The 18750-nt window shown below is 44.7% G+C and overlaps 1 protein-coding gene across 2 annotated transcripts in view; it reads right to left on the bottom strand.

The window, feature by feature from the left end:
- slc35d1a (solute carrier family 35 member D1a) overlaps nucleotides 1–16760 on the bottom strand; it is a 67051-nt gene extending 50291 nt beyond the window's left edge. The window contains exons 1-5 of one of the 2 annotated variants that reach the window (XR_006312988.1): nucleotides 16489–16760; nucleotides 15719–15752; nucleotides 15521–15607; nucleotides 6827–6894; nucleotides 6668–6739 (exon numbers count right to left, since the gene is read on the bottom strand). Coding sequence is in view for 1 of the 2 variants with exons in the window: in XM_043699407.1 (XP_043555342.1) it covers nucleotides 6668–6739; nucleotides 6827–6894; nucleotides 15521–15607; nucleotides 15719–15752; nucleotides 16489–16709 (482 nt within the window). In the remaining variant the exon portion in view is untranslated. The remainder of the gene's footprint in view (nucleotides 1–6667; nucleotides 6740–6826; nucleotides 6895–15520; nucleotides 15608–15718; nucleotides 15753–16488) is intronic. The other variant, XM_043699407.1, reaches the window with a different exon arrangement.
- Between the last annotated feature and the right edge of the window lie 1990 nt (nucleotides 16761–18750).

Genomic DNA, 18750 nt, shown 5'->3' with positions numbered 1-18750 from the left:
TAGATTAGATTAGATTACAGTGTGGAAACAGGTCCTTCGGCCCAACAAGTCCACACCGACCCGCCAAAGCGAAACCCACCCATACCCCTACACTTACCCCTTATCTAACACTACAGGCAATTTAGTATGGCCAATTCACCTGACCCTGCACATCTTTGGATGGTGGGAGGAAACCGGAGCACCCGGAGGAAACCCACGCAGACACGGGGAGAATGTGCAAACTCCACACAAACCCCGCAGCCCTAGCCCGAAACCGATCACCCCTGACTGGGATCAACTCAGTCGGGGCCAGCTGCTCGCCCGACGCAAAGACTGAGTAGCGTCGGCCCCCGTCCCAGGAGCTGACCCCAGTATCTGGATTGCGCACAGCCCGGAGAGGTAGAGGACTAGCTGGCAAAGGGCGCAGCCCGCGACCCTGATGGTGTGTGGCGGCACGGCGACAGGGTCGTGGCCCCCGCGGCCATCAGAACGACCTTGATGCAACTACACCACGAGCCAGACCACCGCGGGCCGTGACAGAACGCTTGCTAGGCTCCAGACCGACTGGTGGTGGCCCGGCCTCGTCCGCGACGTGGCCAAACACTGCCACCGATGCGTTGTCTGTGCCCAGCACAACCTGGGGCGGCCCCTGCGCATTCTCCTAGCGCACCAGCCATGGCCCAAGGGGCCCTGGGAGAACCTCCAAGTTGATTTCACAGGCCCCCTACCCTCCAGCCTTGGCAAGAAGTATTGCCTGGTGATCGTTGACCATTTCACGCGCTGGGTAGAAGCCTTCCCTACACGGGACTGTACATCCGCCACCGTGGCGAGAGTGCTGGCCTTCGACATCTTCCTGCGCTGGGGGGCCCCCCTCCAGATTGACTTGGACCAGGGCACGCACTTCACTGGGCGCGCGATGAAACTGGCCTGCCGCCTCCTAGGCATCAGACAGTGCTTCCACGTCCCGTTCCATCCAGAGAGCTCTGGGATGGTCGAGCGCATGAACCGGACTCTCAAAGCGGCGGGGAGGGCCATGCGACCACCAGAGAACGTCATGGTCGGGGGGGGGGGGGGGGAAAGAGAGAGAAAAGACATGGCCCCCCTGAGGGACAGGATGACGCGCTATATCAGGCAGCTGGACGCGCAGCTGCAGGCCCTTAGACAAACTGCACGCGATCAGCAGGACATTAGGGACCAGACAAAACTGCAACCGTATCTGCCCGCCCAACCCCTTCCCGGCGTTGGGGACAAAGTCCTGGTCAGGGCCGCCCCCAACCGGCCTGGCTTCACCCCCCCCGTGGTTGGGACCGCACAAAATCATCCTCACCAGCAACACTTGCGCCTGTGTCGACATGAAAGGAAAGAGCAGATGGAAACACTGGTCCCAGCTTTAACCCTTCCCTTAAGCCCCGACCGGACAGACACTCCTTTCACCCCCCCCCCGCCCCTTAGACTTGATTCTAACCGCCTCCTTTTTCTCCTTACAGCGCGACGGGCGGACCGGTCCAGGGGGTCCTGCTCCTACACACACTAACCCTACACCCTTGGTAAGGGTGCCCCTCTCTCTCCCTCTCTTCCCACCGGTGCACCGCTCTCCTCTTCGCCCTACGACTGATGCCTTCTTTCCCCGAGATACATGACAACTTCTACCGCCACGGTGTTGCCTTCAACGCGTCCGGCGCCATCTGTATTCCTGCAAGGGACAAGCCCAACAAGATCAATGCGTTCTAAAACGCCTGGCTGGAGGTCCTCCCGGGCGTACAGACACACTGTTTATTCTGCACTTCGGAGCGCGACCCGCGGCCGACCTGCCTCCGGCGTGCTGAGGCAATGGACTTGGGGGGTGGCATGTTTGGGACAATGTGTGCCATGCCGGAGGACCTCGCCTCTGCCCCGGCCTTTGATGCTTTTACTTTACGGGATCTGTCTGTTTGCGGGTATTATGAGCCCACCAATGCCGCGGTAATCTCCTTTAATTTGTGCTTTCCACCCGCCCCAACCACACCACCCCCGACCGCGACTCCAGGGATATTGCCGTTCCCCTCTCTGGGACCGGGGCCCGCAGGGGGACCGGTATTGTGGGATGAGGGAGAGGCCCTTTATGACAACGTCCGACACGAGGTCGAACCTGTGCTGGTCAATATATCGGGCATCCGGGTACTGGACTATTGCACAGCACAGGTACGCAACCTATACGCCATGATGGGGAAGGTGGTTATAGAGAGGGCCATAGACGCCATGGGGGCAACCCACTACCGGACCGACATACATAACACACACACACGACACAGACGGACATAGTCAACGATGCTCTCACAGGACTCAACACGGGGACATCCGTAGTAAACTCCCTAGACATCCAGGGCCTTAACGAAAAGATCGAGCAACTAAAAGGGTTAATGAGGGACCTGCTACAGAGGTCTCTCACAAATCAGGCAGACCAGGCACTCCTGGGGGAAGAGGGAGCATACATCCACCTCGACGGCATTGCAGTCCTGGAAACACACACCCACACCATTAACCGCCTTATAGACCGGGAAAGAGAAAACACGGCCCATATCCACGAGGGGCAGCTGTGCCATGTGTATGGCCTGTGGATGGTAGCCCAGATCCGGCATAATCTTGACCAGGTCCAAAGGGGGGAGGTGCCCGACTGGATCGACAGCGCCAAACTGGCCTCACTTGCGGGGCGCTCCGGGCCGCTCGACAGCCGGACTCTGAAGGGTATGGCTAGAGTATACCCAGTGATTCCCGACTGTGAGGTCAGTGAGGCGACAGGAGTCGGGATTGTCCTCCTGATCCCCGTGGTCACCCCAGGGTCTGGCCATTTCCCCTGTTTCACATTGAGAACATCGGAGTCATACGGGAAAACGCTTCCCTCAAATATCGTTTAGCTCACCACACAGCCATATCTCGAAACGGCGCTGTGTACGGGGTGCCGCTTACAGGCTGCAAGTGGTGGGGGGCAATTACCATCTGCCCTCACCCCTTACAAAGGAGTGAAACAGCGGAATGCGGGTTCAACCGGACACAGGGCTGCACCCTTGAAATCGAACCCACGGGCCCCCACTTCACTAGGGCGGGGTATGGTGGAAGGGGACAGTATTGTGTTTCCACTCTTGAAACCTTATTTTGGTATAACGGACTGCAGTGCCCGATTCCCCAGCACGAGTTCTGCTTCACCCCCAGGCACCCAGTCACGATTGGGCAAGCTCACATCTCAGAGGTCCGACAATGGAACCCCGAGTCCATACAAACTACCGACAAATTCAGGGACACCCTCAGGGAATATCAGGAGCCCGAAAAAACCCCCATCCCACATTGGGCCGAGGTCTTACGGAGCTTAGGACCCGGGTAGGACACTCAGTGAAACTGGACCACCAGTTGCAATCACATATAAAGGAACTAGAGGAGGACACAGACAGCTCTGCAGTCCCAGGGCTGGGCACAGAGGGTGTGGGATTGGGGCCTAAACGTAAACATACATTCCTGGATCCGAAACATCTCGCACACCATTGTAGGTATACAGTTACTGCTGGCTCTGGCCTGGGTCCTGGTGGCATGTCACTCATGCCCTCAGCACAAGAAATGAAAGGCCAGAAAGACCATGCTCCACGCCATAGACTCCTGGCGGGCGATCAGGCACCACGAGCTCACAGGGCTCGAGTTAATGTAACCATCTCCCGGGACTATCCAAAGGCCCCATGACTGCAGCATGACGGCTGGCGGAATGTACCGGGCAAGGAACCAACTTTCAAGATATCGGCATCGGGGGTGTGGACGTGTCCAACCCCTTGCCGAAAGGGGGGACTGCAAGCGGGCATTAGAGCCGCCCCGCATTTGCCATGGGGCTATGCCTACATTGGTAAAACTATAGGAATTCATTTTGTGTTTTAAACGGCAGCCGCAGCTAAAACCCACAGAACTCAGCAGCTGCTGGTCCGCCCACGTGACCGGGAGATGGGAGCCAGAGGACAGATCAAATCCACACTAGGCCAGACACTAACCATGACTCATAGACCGAAACTCCGGAGCTAATTAACCTAATCAAATCAAGAGACTGACTGAAACACACCCATATTCATCAATACAGAACCATCCTGACACAAAGGACAGGCATCCACCAGACAGGAACGATCAGACTAATACACACCAGCACCCCAAGGGAACAAAGGGGGATGCTAGCCCCCAGCCCTCAGAGAGAGAGAGAGACAAGCAGATAGTACCCGGACCCGTTTACATAATCCAATTAGCACCCTATTGTGTGTACACTGCAACTCTCCTGGGACGGCAGGAAACCCACCATTTGCACCTACTCCAGCGATGATGGGGAACTATCATCCCATTCATATTCAAAATCCTCACATCCTGACAAAGAAAGGTATATAATGTGTAGCAGCGTGCGGGAACAGCAGAACAGCCGAGATTCGGACCTCGTTTGGTCTCCGCATGTGTTACTGTATCAATAAACGTTACTGATTGTTGAACTGCACTCTGGGCTCGGACTGATATCATTTCATCCGCGCTAACAAAATTGATGCTTCATAAGAACAAAAGAACTAATACAGCCTCAACAACTAGAAAAATGAGATCGCAGACCAAATTGTCAAACTAAGAATGACATCTTAGATACATTATCTTGAAATAAAGGTGGTATGGTGGCTCAGTGGTTAGCACTGCTGCCTCTCAGCGCCAGAGACCCGGGTTCGATTCCTGCCTCGGGCAACTGTCTGTGTGGACTTCGCACATTCTCCCATGTATGGATTTCCTCCAGTTTACTCCCACAATCCAAAGATGTGCAGGTCAGGTGAATTGGCTATGATAAATTGCCCCTAGTGTTAGGTGCATTAGTCAGGGGTAAATATAGAGTAGGGGAATGAGTCTGGGTGGGTTACTCTTCAGAGGGGCAGTGTGGGTTTGTTGGGCTGAAGGGCATGTTTCCATACTGTAGGGAATGTAATCTAAACAGAATGATGATTAAAATAATTTTATTCACTTTATATTAAACAACTGTCTTCTGGCTATAAACGTACGTATTATGTTTACCAGAACTGTCTTCCTGCATACAGGATACACATTTATTAAATGACAAGACCAAACATTGTAGAAAGACAACATAGCCCACCAATTATTAACACTACAGTTGAGAAAAAGTCTGATATGGGAAGAGATTTGTCATTTTACATATTTTCAGCATTTCAATTTGTACGTTTGTTGAAAGTACTTTCTTAAAATGAACAGAATAATTCTTGTACAGATATTATAGACTATTATAGATCCAGTGTTGCCCTCTATCAATAGAGGAGCAATATTGTGGCAAGAAAACAGCTGTTTTTGATCCAGGAAGTTAATGTCAAGATTTAATGACAAATCACAAAAGTAATCCAGGGTACATAGAACATCGGCCCTCGATGTTGCGCCAACCAGTCATACTAATCTGAAGCCCATCTAACCTACACTATTCCATGTACGTCCATATGTTTGTCCAATGACGACTCAAATGTACTTAAAGTTGGCGAATCTACTACCGTTGCAGGCAAAGCATTCCATACCCTTACTACTCAATAAACAAACTACCTCTGACATCTGTCCTATATCTATCACCCCTCAATTTAAAGCTATGCCCCCTCGTGCTCACCGTCACCATACTTGGAAAAAAGCTCTCCCTATCCACCCTAACTCTCTGATTATCTCTTATGTCTCTATTAAGTCACCTCTCAACCTTCTTCTCTCCAATGAAAACAGCCTCCAGTCCCTCAGCCTTTCTTCGTAACACCTTCCCTCCATACCAGACAACATCCTAGTAAATCTCCTCTGCACCCTTTCCAAAGCTTCCACATCCTCTTTATAATGCGGTGACCAGAACTGTACACAATACTCCAAGTTCGGCCGCATAACCTCATGGTTCCGGAACTCGATCCCTCTATTAATAAAAGCTAAAACACTGGATGCTTTCTTAACAACCCTGTCAACCTGGGTGGCAACTTTCAAGGATCTGTGTATGTGGACACAGACCTCTCTGCTCATCTACACTACCAAGAATCTTACCATTAGCCCAGTACTTTGCATTCCAGTTACTCCGACCAAAGTGAATCACCTCACACTTGTCTGCGGTCAACTCCATTTGCCACCTCTCAGCCCAGCTCTGCAGCTTATCTATGTCTCTCTGTAACCTACAACATCCTTCGTCACTATCCACAACTCCACCGACCTTAGTGTCGTCTGCAAATTTACTAACCCACCCTTCTATACCCTCATCCAGGTCATTTAAAAGTGGTATCCCACTTTTTTTCATAACAGTATAATTTTTTTGAAAATCAACAAGAGTTTGTATTGGCAGCCAACTAGAGTAATGTGGGAGATACAATCCTTTATTGTTTCCTTACAATGGAGCTAAACCAGCTACTTGCTGTCATTAACTGTCTAAATTGTAGAACCTGTCCATCTTTGATGGAGGACACAAAGTCCTGGCTGAGCGGGACTTTTGGGAAACATGACTTCAGCTATCAACTGCTTAGCGATTACAAAGTTTCTACAAAATTGTATTTGCCCATGTACAAATTTACTTTATGGATGTCACAACTCTCAATCAGATCTTCGCCCAATGAGTGAAAAGACATCTAAATACACGGTTTTGAAACAAAGACAAATATTTAAAGCAAACAATTAAAATTATGTTTTTACTTACTTAAGTAACAAACTTTCTGCTATCATTGTAAACAGAATGGAAAACCTCCTTAGAACTGTAAACATTGGAAGACTGGAAAATGAAAGTTAAGCCAAATTAGTAAAAGTCAAACAAAATAGTTTCCCTACTGTCTTGAGCTCAAAATAGATTCAAACATACTTCAGTTTCTTAGTGCCGAGCAATCCTGTAAGTTGGTTCCCCAGGTATAATAGAGGTAGTGGAAACACCTAGAAGAGTAAATCATGTTAAATATTAACAAGCATGCTCCAAGAATTATCTTTTACAGATATAAAGAAATCAAGAGGTGTTATAATCATTACAACCTACTTACAAAAACATAAGCTATATAATCATATTTAAAAGGATTCATAACTCCGCCCATGAAAAATATATATTGCAGTTATTACATAGTGAGTGCCACAACTCAAAACGACTGGGAACAGAGAAGTCACTTACAAATTACAAAGTGTAAAACTGCATCCTTACTGATCTATACATGCACATGCACTTAATCATGGACTTCACGATTGCAGAAAGCTCAGATGACAGGAAAAAGACTTGCAGTTCTAACATCTTTCACAATTTCATAACATTTAAATGTACTTCACATTAAATGAAGTATTTTTAAAAATCTAGTCATGTTATGGTGCAGGAAACAGGAGCTAATTTTCTCTTAGGAAAAAGTGAGGACTAATTTACTGTTAGGTAAAATAAAGTTCAGAACAGTCATTGAACTCAAAATGATAGCTTTGTTTCTCACTCTACAGATGCTGTGTTTGTTTCAGATACCCAACTTCTGCACTATTTTGCTATTATTAAAATAGACAAATATGAAGTGAAGGGGTTTGAATGCCTGAAACAGCTTTGATGTGAATTTTTGTGAAGAAAACACAGCTTGGATCCTTAGTTCAAAATTACTGCCAAAATTGCAAACAGTCTAGCCACAACTGAGACATTGATCCAGTTTCCCAGTGCACAGCCAATAACAAGCGAGAGAGGAGAGGGAGATAAAATGTTGGGGTGCTAATCAAGCAAGCTTTTCTGCTGTGCTGTAGGAGCCATGCTCAGGGAAAGCAGAGCACATTTGGTTACATTTTTGATTCATGCGTGCACTGTACTAGCTTTGGCGAGATAGGTAGTGAGCTACTCACCAGAGAATTGCATCCTGCAACATGTTCTTACCTTGTCTCAATTTGTTTCATTGGTACTATCCAGTTTCTAGTCAATGTTAATTCCCGAATTTTAGAAGTGCAAGACTAAGCCACAAGTTAACTGGCACAGGGACAACAAGATTAAAGACAAAAGACTAGTACGAAAGAAATGGATTCAAATTCATGGGGCAGTGGCACCAGTACTAGGGAAGGAGGGAGCTGTTCCAATGGTATGGGCTCAATCTGAACCCTGGTTTATTGCATAACTAGGACTATAGACAGGGTTTAAACTAAATAGTGGGAGAGTGGTTTCAGTTGCATGGAAATTTTTTAAATCAAAAGTAAAGGAGAAGTGGGATTGTAGGTTAGTAATGGGACTGATTTTTACTTGAACGTAAAAAGAACAATGAATGAATGTCATATTGGAGCAAAGAAATGAAGTAAAGGGAAATTTGATAATAGAACAGACTTAAAGGTTTATATATTAATGCATAAAGTATTTGGAATAAAGCAGATGTGTTACTAGCGCTAATCAAGGTAAATAAGTAGATTTATAGCCATTACAGAAACATGATTACAAGATCAAAACTGGGAACTTGACATTCAGGGTTATTTGGCCTTTCGACAGACGAGATTGAGAAGTCTGTCGGCTAGCACTTAAGTGATGAACGGAGGATAGTTGAGACACAATCTAGGCTCGAATGATAGAGTCAAAAGTATGGTGCTGGAAAAGCACAGCCAGTCAGGTAGCATGAGGAACAGGAGAGTTGATGTTTCGAGCATAAGCTCTTCATCAGGAATGTACGTTTGTTAAGTGCGTGGATTCTTTTAAGGATGAAGAACAGCGAAGGCCCTTTGCAGTTCTGGGATAGTGTGGCCCTGAGCCGGGCAAGGCTAACTGCAGAGAGAGTAGGTAAAGGCGCATGGCTGCGAGCGTGCAGCAGAGGATCGGATCTGGAGGGAAACAGTTTCTGGAGGCTTTGGATTTGTTGTTGGTACTGGTCAGGTCCAAATTGTGATGGCCTGAATGTAGTCTGGAGTCCATGTGGGATCAGTTGGTTCCAAAGTCAGGCACTGAGGAAGGAGATGTGGCTATTGTAGCCGGTCTGCTTCAGGACTTGGTTGAAGAGCTTCAGAGGAAAGGAATCAACCTGGGGGATGCAGTGAGAGAGACTCACTGAGATCTTTGTTGAGGGAGGAGAACTTCTTCAAGGTGGGCAGCCTTAGAAGAGGCTTCGCAGTAAGGTTACAATCAACTAGAACAAAGTGAGGACTGCAGATGCTGGCGACTCGGATCAAAAAGGGTGGTGCTGGAAAAGCACAGCTGGTCAGGCAGCATCCGAGGGGCAGGATAGTCAAAGTTTTGAGCATAAGCTCTTCATCAGGAATGATTCAGGAAAGGATGGTAAGAGTACTGAACAGATCCCCAAAGAGAAGCCTCTCTTAGGAAAGGTTATAAATCAGAAGAGGGGCTAAAAAGAGTACAGTAATAATTATGGGCAATTTTAATCTTCATGTTGATTGGATCAAATGGGGAAGGGTAGCTGTGATGAATTCAGAATGTATTAGGGATAGTAGTTTTCTACAACAAGCTGTCATAAAGTGGACTCCCTTGGATCTGATAATAGGTAACATCGCTTGGTTAATAAATGACCTTGTAATAAGTAATGAAGCTGGTTTAATAAACGACCTTCAAGATCCCCCCAGAAGTAGTGATCATAACATGATGAATTTAATATTCAATCCAAGAGTGAGAAACATGGATCGAAAACAAGGGAATTACAATGAAATGAAAATAGAATTAGCTTTGGTGTACTGGGCAGATTGGAGAAACGACAGTAAGCAAACACTGGCAGACATTTGAGGTGGTAACTTAGTGGGATTTCTTTTTTGCTGAGAGTCGTAAGGAGTGAAAATTCTCAGAGGGATAAACCATCCATGACTAACCAAGGATGTTAAGGAGAGGCCAAAGTCAGCAATGGCCCTCAATAGTGGGATAAATGCAGAATCCAGCAAAGGAGGATAAATAAATTAAAAAGACAATGAAAATAAACAAAGGACAATTTAGCAAATAGTATAAAAATTGACAATAAGAGCTTCTTTAAAGACACAAAAGAGAGGTGTCAAAGTGAATACAGAAAACAAATTTGGGGAGACAGTTTTGGGGAACAAGGAAATGGCAGAGACTTAAGCAGATGTTTTGGATCAGTCTTTATGATGACAAATACTTCAAACATCCCATTACTACTAAAGAAAATGGGAAAGGAATTAAGTACTATCACTACTGAAATAGTATTAGACAAACTAACAGGGCTAAAGACAGCTAAGTCCCTGCCGCTGATGCTTGCATTGTAGGATCCTAAAACAGATAGCTACGAAGATGGCGGATGCACTGTTTGTAATTTTCTAAAAAATCCTTGGATTCTGAAAAGTACCAGGGGATTGGAAGAGTGCTAATGTGACACCACTATTCAAAAAAGGAGGCAACATAAAGCAGATAGCTATAGGCCAATTAGTCCAATATCTATTGTTGGTCAAGTATTGGAGCTGATCATTAAGGACATAATAGCAACACATTTGAAAAATGATAATCTAATTAAGCAAAGTCAATGTGGCTTCATGAAAGGGAAATATGACTAATTTATCATCTTTTATGGATGTCTCAACCAGAATGCATCGAGGGGAACTAGCAAGTGTTATATTTGGACTTCCAGAAAACATTTAATCAGATATCGCATAAAAAGTAAATTTATAAGCAATGAGGTCACAAGGTTGGCAGTAGACGGGCATTCCAATCTGCAATGTGCAGGAAACAGCAAGTTTCCTTTTCAGGCTTATAAATTGTGACTGGCGAGGTATCACAGGGATCAGTGCTGGGACCATAACTATTTAGAGTATATATTCATAACCAGGAGAAAGGAAGTAAATGTATTGTAGCCAAATTTGCAGCTGGCACAAAAATAGGTGGAAAGGCAATTTACGAGGGGGGATACAAACAGTTTACAAAAAAATATTGATAGGTTAAGTGGGTAAAAATTGGCAAATGGAGTATAATGTGGAAAAATGCAAAATTGTTCATTTTGGAAAACAGAACAAATGAACAATACTATTTAAAAAAAAAATGCGCTACAATTTTCTGCAAAGGGACTTTGGGATACTTGTACTTCAAACACAAAGCTCGCGCATGGGTGCAGCAGATAATCAGGAAGGCTAGGTGGAGGGGTTGGAGCATAAGAATAGAAAGGTTTTATTGCAACTGTACAAAGTGCCAGAGAGACCACATCTGAAATATTATGAGCAGCATTGGTCCCCTTATTTAACGAAAGCTATTATTTCATGAGAGGCAATTCAGAGAATGAAAAATTCTCTCACTGAAACATAAATGATTCTTAAGGGTTTGTCAAGGTGAACGCTGAGATGATGTGTACCTTCAAGGGAGGATCAGAGGACACTTCTCACAATAAAGGAGTACCAACTTAATTCTGAGATGAGGAACTTCTCTGCTAACGTGGACGAAATTTGAAGAAAATGGTAATGGAGACAAAATTTGGGGAATGTAGGTTAATTAAAAGTTAGCAATGGATTTGTTAAGGGAAAATTATGTTTAACATGCTTTTTTAATGAAGTCATGATTTGGAGATGCCGGTGTTGGACTGGGGTGTACAAAGTTAAAAATCACAACACCAGGTTATAGCCCAACAGGTTTAATTGAAAGTACTAGCTTTCGGAGTGCCGCTCCTTCATCAGATGTCAGTGGGGGAGCAATTTGGGGACAGCGACCATAATTAGATTAGATTTAAAACAGTGATGGAAAATGATAGACCAGATCTAAAAGTTGAAGTTCTAAATTGGAGAAAGGCCAATTTTGACGGTATTAGGCAAGAACTTTCAAAAGCTGATTGGGGGCAGATGTTCGCAGGTAAAGGGACGGCTGGAAAATGGGAAGCCTTCAGGATATGAGATAACAAGAATCCAGAGAAAGTATATTCCTGTTAGAGTGAAAGGAAAGGCTGGTAGGTATAGGGAACGCCAGATGACTAAAAAGATTGAGAGTTTGGTTAAGAAAAAGGAGGAAGCATATGTAAGGTATAGACAGGATAGATCGAGTGAATTCTTAGAGTATAAAGGAAGTAGGAGTATACTTAGGAGGGAAATCAGGAGGGCAAAAAGGGGACATCAGATAGCTTTGGCAAATAGAAGTAAGGAGAATCCAAAGGGTTTTTACAAATATATTAAGGACAAAAGGGTAACTAGGGAGAGAATAGGGCCCCTCAAAGATCAGATCAGCAAGATGGCCTTTGTGTGGAGCCACAGGAAGTGGGGGAGATACTGAATGAGTATTTTGCATTAGTATATACTGTGGAAAAGGATATGGAAGATATAGACTGTAGGAAAATAGATGGTGACATCTTGCAAAATGTCCATATTACAGAGGAGGAAGCACTAGATGTCTTGAAACAGGTAAAGGTGGATAAGTCCCCAGTACCTGATCAGGTGTACCCGGAACTCTGTGAGAAGCTAGAGAAGTGAGTGCTGGGCCTCTTGCTGAGATATTTGTATCATCGATATTCACAGGTGAGGTGCCGAAAGACTGGAGGTTGGCTAATATGGTGCCACTGTTTAAGAAGGGTGGTAAGGACAAGCCAGGGAACTATAGATCAGTGAGCCTGACGTCGGCTGCAGGCAAGTTGTTGGAGGTAATCCAGAGGGACAGGATGTACATGTATTTGGAAAGGCAAGGACTGATAAGGGAAAGTCGACATGGCTTTGTGCATGGGAAATCATGTCTCACAAACTTGATTGAGTTTTTTGAAGTAACAAAGGGAATTGAGGAGAGCAGAACAGCAGACGTGATCAATATGGACTCAGCAAGGTGTTCGACAAGGTTCCCCATGGGAGACTGATTAGCAAGGTTAGATCTCACGGAATACAGGGAGAACTGGCCATTTGGATACAGAACTGGCTCAAAATAGAAGACAGAGGATGGTGGTGGAGAGTTGTTTTTCAGACTGGAAGCCTGTGACCAGTGGAGTGCCACAAGGATCGGTGCTGGGTCCTCTACTTTTTGTTATTTCCATAAATGATTTGGATGCGAGCATAAGAGGTACAGTTAGTAAGTTTGCAGATGACACCAAAATTGGAGGTGTACTGGACAGCGAAGAAGGTTCCCTCAGATTACAACAGGATCTTGACCAGATGGGCTAATGGGCTGAGAAGTGGCAGATGGAGTTTAATTCAGATATATGCGAAGTGCTGCATTTTGGGAAAGCAAATCTTAGCAGGACTTAATGATAAGGTCCCAGGGAGTGTTGCTGAACAAAGAGACCTTGGAGTGCAGGTTCATAGCTCTTTAAAAGTGGAGTCGCAGGTAGATACGATAGTGAAGAGGGCATTTTGTATGCTTTCCTTTATTGGTCAGAGTATTGAGTACAGACGTTGGGAGGTCATGTTGTGGCTGTACAGGACACTGGCTAGGCCACTGTTGGAATATTGTGAAATTCTGGTCTCCTTCCTATCAGAAAGATGTTGTGAAACTTGAAAGGATTCAGAAAAGATTTACAAGGATGTTGCCAGGGTTGGAGGATTTGAGCTACAGGGAGAGGCTGAACAGGCTGGGGCTGTTTTCCCTGGAGTGTAGAAGGCTGAGGGATGACGTTATAGAGGTTTACAAAATTATGAGGGGCATGGAATGGGTAAATAGGCAAAGTCTTTTCCCTGGGATGAGGGAGTCCAGAACTAGAGGGCATAGAGTTAGGATGAGAGGGGAAAAGATATAAAAGAGACCTACTGGGCAACTTTTTCATGCAGAGGGTGATGTGTGTATGGAATGAGCTGCCAGAGGAAGTGGTGGAGGCTGATCCAAATGCCTCTTAAATGTTGCAATTGTATGGGTACATTAATAGAAAGGGTTTGGAGGGATATGGGCTGGGTGCTGGCAGATGGGACTAGATAGGGTTGGGATAACTGGTCGGCATGCTGTACATCTCTATGACTATGACCTCTACTTTTGGACTCTCCTATCCTGGGGAAAAAGACCTTGGCTACTCACCCTATCCATGCCCCTCACTATTTTGCAATCTACTTTTGAATCTCATCTCAACAAAAATAGACAAAGATCGTACTACTGCTCTTAATCAATTGGAGAGGTGCCATGCTGAGACACAAGGTTGAAGAGGACCTTATTTTTTCAGGAGTCTAGTGAACGGCCTATTTTCTCATACACCGTGAAGGAGCGGTCAACAATGACCTTGAGCTTAGTTTCAGAGAAAGCAGACAAGTATCATCTGGATCCTGAATCTCAATGCCCAAAGCTGGAATGATTTTGAAATGCAGATGGCATTGGTTGAAGAATTTATTAGTTCTGTAAGCTATCCCCATGTCTTTGGGTAATCTGTTCGCGAGATGCACTATTGTAATGAGGAAGATGTAGAAGAGTTAGTGCTATGACAGACTGAGCCAAGCAAGACTTCACAGAGTAAGGTTCTGTAGTGGGTGAAGATCACAGCTTCTGTCATCATGCAGTCAACAGAGGATGGTGACAAATTTCTGACAGCAGCCAAATTTGAAGAGGATACTCAAAGGTTCAAAGTTGTCAAAAGGCCATAGAGGGCCCATGGTGCAATTGCTTCCATTTTTCTCAAATTTGGCTTGGAATGAAAATCATGTTTGTGGTGCCTCAACAGGTAAAAACAGCACTACAACTCTGGAAGGAGCTGATCAACTATGAGGAAGAGATAAGTGAGTAAGTTGCATGTATGCAATGATCTTCCCTATGGCAGATAACACATTCTTCCACAGGCATTGAAATCAAACTTGCATATTTCTGATGATGGATCCATTTCCAAAGTTTTTCATCTTGCGCTCATCAGGATAAGTCAAGAATTTGAAATTTTAAGTGATCAAACTAACTTGTATTGCAGGAGAAAGGTGCCAGTTCGTTGGCAAGCTAATTCCTCCTAGTCAAAAGAAAAAACAAACTGGTATCATATCAAGAGGAACCTCTGTCAAAATGGGTCTTTTGCCACAATGGTAATGTTATCATCTGTGGCCCAGAAGATCAAATTCAAGATCCACTTCCCCAGAGACAAATCAGAATATGTCTGAACAAATTAAATATAATTAGATGTTTTTGAAGTGGCAACAAAAAAATGTACAGAAATAAAAGGATGAATAAATTCAGTGGCACTATACACATTTGATCTATTACTTTCACCCACTAGAAGAAAACTGTTGCTGTGTAACTGCTAATATCTTGCTGGTTTTGAGATTATAAATAGACAAAGGTGAAATGGTCAACATTTGATTCAAGATCTGCAATATGGATTAGAATTTAGCAAAAAAAAAATCAGAAAATAACTACATAACATTCCTGAGTAGCACTATAAAATTTAAACTATACATAAATACTTTAATGTCCAATTCAATTAAACTAATTAATTGCATATGATCATCTGAAAATCCACATGTACATGCATGGGATTAGGGAGTGAAGTAGTGGAGGCGTAGAGAAGAAAGAAAGGGAGGGAGACTTTTATTGCTCAATTGACAAACACCAAAAAAATTTAAAGTATCCATAACTGTCTGTAAATTGATGCTTACACAAGACTAATTTATCAAGTCAGTTCCTCTTTAATGAATGCAAAATAGTACACATAAAATTACTACAATTAGCTTTATGCATCAAAAAACAAAAAAGTCTTGCCTTCCGAGGCATACTGTAGTCCAGGCCAGGAAACTTCACCACCTTGCATGCCTTACCCACCCACAGCAGGGTTACCGTTGCTAACATCTGTACGCGAAAGAAACGGATTTTAAAATGGGCCACATGTTGCTTTTTATACACTACTTTAATGAAAATTTCCTTCCGGCACGCAGAATTTAAATATCAAAGTAACTGTACCTGACCAATGCCCACAAATAATATTGACGGAAATCTGCAGATTGCAAAGACATTAAGCAATTAGATTGTACAAAAGACTTTACGGCATACAGTATGCAAGTCGGTACAGGAATCTGTTGAAGTGCTGCGACAGGAAAAAAGTCTACTTTCCCCCCCTTCCCAAAATATGCAAGCCGCAGCTCAAGCACAAAGAACAAGCATTGACCAGTTTGCCACAGACTAATAACGGTTTCTGACCGAAAGCAAAGCTGAACAGTTCTCGAACGTAGGAAGCGATTTAAATAGAATGTTAGAAACCAACTTTGTTGGACGCTTTCGATTTCGGAACATTCAGAACAAAATCCGAAAAATGAGGCTGAATAATGGCATTTCTACAAGACTATCGTTTACGGGAATTTTTTTTTTTAAAAATTCAACAATGATACAAGTATCGGACCTAAATAACAAACGCTTTGCAAAATGATTTTGCCTTTCATTATTGGAGAATCTGAAAACAAACCTAGAAACAGTGCGTCTAAAATGCAAATGTTCTTAACGCCAGTCAATACGCAATCCCATGCTTAAGCAACGCTGCAGTTTTGAATCGACTTTAGTGCATGAGTGTGACGATCAAAGAAGATGCGAATCCGTTTGGTAACGCAGCTTCTTTACACAAGGCAGCTCGCGCCGGGGGGGGGCGGGGGGTTCAGAGCTCGCGGCGCGGGGGACGACTCTACATCGTCCTCGAAACCTTTTAGTTCCTCCGCCCCAGCGGTCGCCACTCCCTTCACCTGTAGCTGGTTAGGACGCTCTTGTTCACCACCACGATCAAAAAAGAGCTAACTCCGTAAAAAACCGCCGCGCACAACTTCAGGAAAACAGTCAACGTCTCAGCCGACATCTCCCCGTCCCCAGTTCGAGCGTCGACTCGGACAGCAGCATCTCCAGCTGCTTCGCTCTTTTCCTGGCTCTGCTTAACCACAACATCATGACGTTGACGGACCTCCAACATGTCTTCACCGTCGCCTCCAACGCAGCACCACCCCTCTTCCCCGACGTCGTCACGTCTTACCTTCCCGGCGCGCACTCTCGTTACGCCTCACCCCGCCTCTTCCAGCGGGCTCACGTCGGACATCACAGACCGTGCCCAGCGCGTGCACACGTTACGTTACGCCCGCCCCTTCAAGCGCGCTTACATCTCACGTCACACCCCACGCGCGCTACATTAACGTGCCGAGTTTTCAAATGTCTGCTTAGAGGTTTTGTTTCATGGTAGGCGAAGGTAAATTGCAAATTATTGTGCGAATGACATTAAATGTTTGCTATTCACAATTCTAAGTAAGGAATCGGTAATTCGAAACTAAACTAGAGGATCGACAGATAAACTGAATCAAACGGCAATAATTGGATTGCCAACCCTTGTATTCCCAAATGTTGAACAAAGGGTTAGTCAGCAAAGTTAAAACTTGTGAAATAAACGGGTCAAAAACAGATGTTGCTGCAGAAGTTCTGCAGGATCACTCCCAAAATCTCCGACACTCCCACGCGCCTTTGTCATAGGATCACAAAAGGTGTATCACCTGCCTGTTAACTTCCTCCCTCTTCACCATCCAAAATCCCAGACACATTTTCCAGGTGAAGCAGTGATTCATTTGTATTTCACTCAATCCAGTCTGTTGTATTGGCTGCTAACAATATGTGGGGAAGGAGATGAAGGTGATAGGTCAGGGAGGAGAGGGTGGAGTGGATAGGTGGAAAAGGAGCTGGGCAGGTCGGACAAGTCCGGACAGGTCAGGGGATCGAGTTTATCACCTCAGGAGATCTCCCCTGCTCTACACTAGGGAGACGAAATGCAAGCTGGGTATCTTGTGCACAGAAATGGCCCCAAGTGTCCAGTTGCCTGCCATTCAACACACCACTGCCTTCCCATGCCAACATTTCTATCACAGGCCTGCTGCACTATGTTACAATGCTGTGGCTTTAATAGGTGGGTTTTCTCCTGTTTCTTTTAGAGAGAAACTGGGTGACAGGTGGTGAGTAGTCTATTAGAAGATAAATAACTCTGGGGCCTTGGTTTTTTAAAATTGGAACAATAGAAGCAGCTTGAATTTGTATAGTCAAGCTCTCTTAAATCCAGGATTTTACTTAACTTTTGATAATTGTTGCTGGGGTCTCAGCAATGTTGGAAAGCAGTGAATCTCTCCCAGAGGGTACACTCTCTGTCTCCCTGAAGTGTCTTTTGAAGTTCTTTCCTCCTGGATTGGAAAACTACATGTCAGACAATCTGTTTCTGAATTTGTCTTTTTGCCAAGGATATGTTTATGGGATGTTACCGTATTGGAACAGTTAACTAGTAAGTTGTTATTCCAACTTTGTTTTTCTTTTGTTGTATTTTAACTACATGTATGGCTTTTGAATAAATTGTGTTTTGCTTCATGTTGAGTAGTTTGACCAATCAAATTGCATCTGGAATACAACACTTCATATTTATCTTTAAAAGGTTAGAACCTAGGGTACCTTCTTAATGTATTTTGAGGGGATCTGCTCCATAATATGTGTTCCAGCGAGTCGCAGCGCAGACTCAAAGAACAGCATCTCATTTCTGCTGTGGGACCCTGCAGGCTCTAAACCTCAATATTAAGTTCAATATCTTTAGAGCCTGAAATCACCCTTCCAGGTTTTTTATCACCAGCACACCAATCCTGTCCTGCCCCCGGCTTCAGAATAAATATCAGTTTTTCCTGGCTACTAGCGAATTTACAAAAGGAGTGACTATCCTCAAGGCTCAACTCTGCTTTCTTCCCACAAATGCTGCCCTAGACTTGCTGAGTTTCTCCAATAATTTCTGTTTTTGTTTCAGATCTCCACCATCTGCAATTCTTCGTTTTCTTTTGATAAGAGGAGTGTAATCACTCAATCTAGTCCCACTACCCCACTGTCACAACATCAGCTCAAATAAAAGCAAAATATTGCAGATGCTTGAAATTTGAAATAAAATAGCAATTGCTGGAAAATCTCAGCAGGCCTAGCAGCATCTGTGGAGAGAGAAACAG

The sequence above is a fragment of the Chiloscyllium plagiosum genome, chromosome 11 (assembly GCF_004010195.1).
Source record: "Chiloscyllium plagiosum isolate BGI_BamShark_2017 chromosome 11, ASM401019v2, whole genome shotgun sequence".
NCBI classification, from domain to species: Eukaryota; Metazoa; Chordata; class Chondrichthyes; order Orectolobiformes; family Hemiscylliidae; genus Chiloscyllium; species Chiloscyllium plagiosum.
Note: the sequence above shows the minus strand (reverse complement) of the source record. Positions and strands in the feature narration are given on the sequence as shown.